Raw genomic sequence first — 6779 nt, forward strand, 5'->3', positions numbered from 1 at the left:
GTGTTGCGTTACTCTATATTTATCAAGCCACGCAAGGCCACACAAGGCTTTATAAATCTAACTTAATTTGCATCGCTCATGTGCCCAATTGCATAGCACAAGGGCGATGCAAATCTCTGATAAATTTGGCACAATATGTGTAATGTACATGGAACTCACCTCAAGTGCCCACTCACTCCAAGATTATTAAAGTGCACAATTTCATTGTACCCCTATATGCAGTGATTTCAAACCAAGTCATGGTGTCTTCAGAAGTCAACCGATGAGATACCAAAGCTTGTCTTTCTATGTCAATTAGTGCTTTTTTTCCAAGGTCCATTTTCCATGAGAATCACATGACTCAATGGTGGTTAGCCCATGTGAGGACTGCTGCACTGTGAATTGCTGGATTAAAGTGCTTCATTTCCGAGAGGGAATGGATTCTAACAACCACAACTTGATGTTCTCACCTAGAGTCCCAATAATATGAATATTCTACTCAGGACATAGTGGCACCTTTGAAGAAAATGCTTCTGATTTCCCACAATGGGCAAGCAACCACCACAATATAATTTGCAGATGCTGTATATGGCTATAAATTCTATATCTAATAAACCAAGTCTCCTGTATTTCTTGGCACTAGCGAGTGTGTGTGGCATAAATCATGAAACAGGTAAAGCAACACAAACATTCGCAGTCACTTGGGAGCACACAAAATAATTTGAATAATATATGAGACAATTTACATGAGAAAGAAAAGGTAGAAAACGTAATCATGAAAAAAATCCAATTATCTCAAACAAAAAAGTTAGGCTCTATTTAGATTTTTTGGGGGGATAAATACCAGGATATATGATTGTAATACTGATACCTGAATACATTGTGTTATTAAATCCACTAAGCCATGTATGAAGAGAAAGCAAAGTTGGTTCAAACGTGGATAAAATCTAGATGTCCTTCCATGTAAAGCATTTCAATCACCACAATCACACTTCTATAACACCATTCCCAGACATGTTTATGTGTCATCACAATAGCGGTCTTGTGCCGTTGACAGAGGCCCTGTTCATACACCCACAAAATTAATTGACAAGGAGGCAATTTTATGATATTGGATGTTTCTCATCTAAGCTTGTTATCAAACATCGGGGGAAAAGTGTAAAGAGGTGGTAGCTAGAAGAAAGGTACATTTTGAAAAATAAGAAAGTCAACATGCAATACATTTATTATGTTAAAGTGGATGCTGTTTATAAGCTTTGAAGATCAATCACTTCTCTTCTTCAGGCTGTTAGTGTGCAGTAGAAGAAGAAACGGTGTTCATTTAAGAGAAGATGTTAAGTGATACAAGAGTCTGCTGATGCATTATAAATTGACCATATATATATTCCAGTATTCTGTAAGACAGGATCACCATTTGGCTTATCAACACAGTGGACTTTCATCTGCACACACACATGCTTTCCTTGCTACCTTTCTCAGGGCTTCTTTGACCTCCTGGTTCCTGAGGCTATAGATCAAGGGGTTTAGCATGGGAATCACCACAGTGTAAAAGACTGAAGCCACTCTGTCCTGGGCCAGGGAGGAGCTGGAGCTGGGCTTGAGATACATGAATATGCTGGTTCCATAGAACAGCAGAACACATGAAAAGTGCGAGGAGCATGTGGAGAAGGCTCTTAGTCTCCCCTCTGAAGAGTGGATCATCAGGATAGTGGAAATGATGTACACATAGGAGATGAGGATCATTACCAGGGATGCTAATAAAAGGCTACCTGCTAAAAAAAACAGCAGTGCTTCGTTAATGGAGGTGTCTGTGCAGGAGAGCTTCAGCAGTGGAAGGATGTCACAGTAGAAATGGGTGATTTCATTATCCCCACAGAAGGACAGCCTGAAGGTGGACACTGTGTGTACCATGGCATTTGACATTGCAAGGAGATATGCACCAAGGACAAGAGAAATACAAGATTGATGGGTCATGATGACGGTGTAAAGCAGTGGGTTACAGATCGCAATGTACCGGTCATATGCCATAGCCACCAAGAGGAAGACATCCAGACTTCCCATGCAAAAGAACAAAAACAGTTGTATTTCACACCCAGGAAGTGAAATAGAATTTCTCGCTGAGAGGAAGCTGGCCAGAAATTTGGGCATGATATTTGAGGAATAGCACAGGTCAACAAAGGACAAATTACTGAGGAGGAGGTACATTGGGGTTTGAAGACGTGGTGATATCCGGATCAAAGTCATGATTCCTATGTTGCCCACCAGAGTGATGATGTAGATCAGAAGAAAGAGCACAAAGAGTGGAGTCTGCAGTCTTGCATCATCAGTGAGCCCAAGCAGGATGAATGTTGTTACTGTGGTTCTATTTTCTTCTTTCATTCATAGAGATGATATACCTGCTAAGAGAAGGAACTATATAAATAAAGGCTGTAAGGACATTTGTCATACAAAGACCTGAAATCTGTTGAAGTATTATTACAGAAACTAGCATTGCATGCAAAAATAACTCTGAATTAGAATTTAAAGTGGCATTTCAGTATTGAATCAAATTTTTGCCTGGCACAGGAGATCAAAAAAGCCATTCAATACATTAATTAATTAATTAATTGTGGGTTTATATAGCGCTAGAATCAACTCCCAGAGGAGTATCTCCGTGCTTCGACCGCTGGGGAACCCGTCCTGGCTCACCCTGAGAGATGGTCCCTAATGGGTATCTCTAAGGTGTGACCAAGCATCCCCGGCGGTCTGGGGGGCCGTTGTGAAGATGAGGCAAGCTAATGCCCAGAGTTGCCGAGTGTGGTCCCTGACTGGAGTAGGCACCGAGGCGTGAATTATTGACCCCGCTGACCCTGGTCCACGACCCTGCCGCGTCGGGAATCGAACCCTGGTCCCGTGCCGTCCTCTGCTTACGGGTCTGCCGCTTCTAACCAGTGAGCCACACCACTCCACTGCATTGCTTGGATGAGATTAAATCTATCATGTGGAATGAACTGGCGCCGGCAGAATTCAGTGGGAAAGCCACTTTCTTGCAATGAATAAAGGGACTGATGGAGATTTGAGTAATATTCACTTACTTACTTCCACTACTGATTGTTGGCTTTAGGACATCATTACCTAATCATGCATGTATTTAGTCACTTATTTATCTGCACTGTCTGCCTGGTAATGATTTAATTGTTTGAAATGTGCAGTTTTGGATAATTTATAATGCTACTGCAATGTTTCAATCAAATTAAATATTTCGTTTTTTCTATTTTTGACACATATGTTTGTGCTTTTATATTTTTTTATGGATTGAATAAAGCTAATTGAATTGAATAGTCACTTATCTTTGAACACATGCATCCATTCATTTATCAGTGACTCATTTCACTTTCACCCACTCACCCACCCACAATAAAAATACACACCCAAACTCTACAACCATATGCACGCTAAACGATAGAGTACAAAAGTATACTACTGATTGGAAGGCCAGTGACAATAACATTCACAGGAGGAGCTGCTGCTAACCCACAGTGCCCCCACTAACATCACAGACACCCTAAAATAATTCTCCAGAGTATATGGGAGAGAGCTGGGGGATACCGTCAGTTGGCTCCTCAGGCATACAACCATGACTTCTGCTCAATGTGAAGTGATTGCCTTTTTTTGATGAGTTGCTCAGCTAAGAAAGCACACTAACATGACAATTACTAGTCAGCCAATATTAATTAGTATCCTTTCTAAGAGACTCTGCACTATACATAATACCGAGCATAACCTTGCTTCTTTTCTATCTGTAAGGAGAGTAACAAACAGGTTCACATATTTTCTAAATTGAGTTCTGAAATCCCAGTGAAAAACATGTTTCTTTTCTTTCGCTCCTGAACTGCAGAACTCCATGGAACTTTGTTACAGTTTATATCTTCATTATTACACCAACCCAAATTAGTTCCTAGACATTTTCAGTCTTTTTATGAACTCTGTTTTTCTTTCACCTTTGTAAAAACTCAGGTTATTGGTTCAGTCAGGATAAACTACAAAAGTTACTAAATTAGCCTGTACTTAGCTTGTTACTAAAGTAGTCAGAATTAACTTAGAAGCAATGTGTAAAGTATGTATGCATCACACAAACAAAGTGAACACATAGCAAAACAAATACCCCACACCCGTTTATACAAAATAAAGTGGAATTATTTGACACCAAACGACTAAAATCCAATAAATAGAATTGTAGATATTCATTCTCAAAGTACCTAAAAGCACAAAGTTGCACTCACAGTCATGTGGTCATGCTAGACTGGAGAAAAATCACAAATTCAGGCCTACCAAGATGGAGCACAGACTGGGTACAGGAACCAGGTAAATCCCAATGAAAAAGTTACTGTTGGACTTTGTCCTTTTGGCCAGTTTACCCCTAAACTTTTTGCCTTAAGTTCTGACATGGTGTTGGTGGTTTCAGGCCTCTGGGCACTTTAGCACTGTGGTCCAGTGTAAAGTGTGTGCGCTCCCTGTGCACATTTGGTGAAGTTGGCCTGCCCTCCCATTGGAATGCATTAGGGATAAGTGTGTCGATGATAATTCCTGGTATGGGTGCAGCAGCCGGGTCGGGTTTAGTATGTATACATTTGTGAGAATAAATGCTGCGCAACGGTGTGCACAGATTTATTGTGACTATGGGAGAAATACCACTTTTAGACGTTGTCATTTCTGTGTGCTATGTGTCTGCCTACCTGATGTGAATTGCATGTCTAGCTTGTGAGTGACGGGGGCTGAGAGGTGTGTGTGGCTCCAGGAGGGGCAGGGTGAGTCAGCGCTGGGCTGAATAGGACATCTGGGCAGGGAGTAGTAGGTGGAGTAATCCCCTGCAACACCTGCACAGAACAGTCATACAAGAGTGGAAATTTAATGAAGATCTTTTTACATTGAATTTATTTTCCAGAAATTATAATGCATCAGTTACTCTAGGGAAAACACACCACTTATATTGTATCAGCTGCCCCATTGTTCCATATCTTCATTGAGGTTGTATGCTCATGTTGACCATCAAAGGTTTAAAACAGTGGTCACAATTATGAACTAGGCTGCTTTATGAAAATTAAATGAGGACAAAACATGGTCCTCGCATTACTTGCTGACTGTCTTTGTCAGCCATCTTTGAAGAGGTCTTCTTTGCATAGATGCTAAAAACATCAGTGTGTCGTGCAAGATTTACCCCAATATTGAAAGTGATTTCTATGAAAACAGCAGCTTTCATGGCTTAATTCAAGACTTAAGTATGCAAGAGGTATAAGGAGCTTAGTATGAAATAATGAAAGCTATTCAAATTAATTAAGATACTCTGAATAGGATGGTGCCTGCCCTAGTGAATGCTGGCTCCGCCCCTTGTAGTGTGTCTGATCACCTAGCCCCCACCTGACAAAAGGGAAGAGGAGCTTGGAAAACAAAGTGCTCCAATTTCCCCCTGAACCAGTTGCAGCTGGTTCCCCAACGCCCCCATGCCCTGCACTAAAGACAAAGGAAATGTTGATATGAATATAGGGGTTATGTGACCCCATGATGTTGTTCAGTTCTGGCTCCTGAATACTGCCGGGATGTGCTACTGCTGGGGCCCTGGGGGGACTGCCATAAGGGGTTGCCTCCCTGGGCCCTGTATTGCCTCTTCATCTTTAAGGGCTTTCTTGTGACTCCAGCGCCCTGTGAGCGCTTTATTTCAAATTGCCCCAAGGAAAAGGAGCACGAGGGCTCCGCAGCGCTGGGCTGCTCGACTTTATGGGGGGATTCCCGGTGTGAGTGATTCCCCCGTGGTGACTACAGCGGCGCCCAACCCGCTTATTTTTATATTTAAATTGTGGGTGCCCACCCCACATGGCCGCATCATTTAAATAATAATGCGGGTGCCCACCCCGCATTGTCTGCCTTTGCAGGTGCCTACCCCGCATTTGCGCCGAAGAAGAGATCACTGCCGCGACCCGAGTGAAAATGGCTGCCGACCCGAAAGCCAGGCAAACTTTGCCTGCCTCTGGGCGGGGCCGGTGGCAGGGCCGGAAGAGGTGCCCGTGTGGTGGAGCGGGGCTCCCGTGAGCAGATGGGAGCCCCGGCGAGGGAAGGAGGAGCGGATGGCGCCCGGAGCCTTGCGGGCTCCATATCCAAGTCCCAGGAGGGGGGCCGGGAAAAGTGCGGAGAGTTCTGGCATCCAATCGGTGGGGCTCCCGTGAGAGGAGGGAGCCCCGCACCACCAGCGGAGAGCAGAGACTGCCCCCGCGGCGTTGGAAGCTCGAGAGCCGGTGAGTGATGGCTCTTTGAGTTGGTGTCTGTTCGAGGTACAGAGTCTGAGCAGCCCGTCTGACAGCGGGCTGCTCCAACGTGTGGCAATTTTTTGGTTTCACAGCCGGTGTGGCTCCAAACAGGGGGGCACATAGTTTGCAAGGGCTCAGAGGAGCCTGTGTCCCCCCCAGCATAGCGAGGCACATTGTTGGTGCCTGAGTGGTCCCGCAAGAGAGCGGGCCACTCCAACAAGGTAGCATCTTTGTTTTTAGGTCCTTTCAGGATCCTGAGGGCACAGAGGTGCCGGGCCCCCTTCACGTGTGATGTCACAGCTGCGCCGCCGTAACGGGCAGCTGCCACGTGGGCGCATTTGTTCATAGGGCCCAGGGAGGGGTCCAGAGGGACCTGAGGGGCCCATGCCCATTTGGCCACATTTCTTTGACAGAGTCCCTGAGATGGGCAGAAGAGGCACAGTGGTGCCAGGCCTACAATTCTTCACTTAATTAAATAGACAGCAATCCTTGAGGAATCATTTAACAAACAAATTTCTT

At 44.3% G+C, this 6779-nt stretch overlaps 1 protein-coding gene across 1 annotated transcript; it reads right to left on the bottom strand.

Annotated features, from left to right (window-relative positions):
- Positions 1–1401: 1401 nt before the first annotated feature.
- LOC144761526 (olfactory receptor 8U9-like) lies at positions 1402–2358 on the bottom strand. The gene has a single exon (XM_078646850.1). The coding sequence runs from the start codon at positions 2356–2358 to the stop codon at positions 1402–1404; it is 957 nt and encodes a 318-aa protein (XP_078502976.1).
- Positions 2359–6779: the final 4421 nt, after the last annotated feature.

This window comes from Lissotriton helveticus, chromosome 1_1, assembly GCF_964261635.1.
Source record: "Lissotriton helveticus chromosome 1_1, aLisHel1.1, whole genome shotgun sequence".
NCBI lineage: Eukaryota > Metazoa > Chordata > Amphibia > Caudata > Salamandridae > Lissotriton > Lissotriton helveticus.

What these genes read in the sequence shown, in the direction of transcription:
- LOC144761526 (XM_078646850.1), bottom strand. Translation starts at nt 2,358, where the DNA reads ATGAAAGAAGAAAATAGAACCACAGTAACAACATTCATCCTGCTTGGG.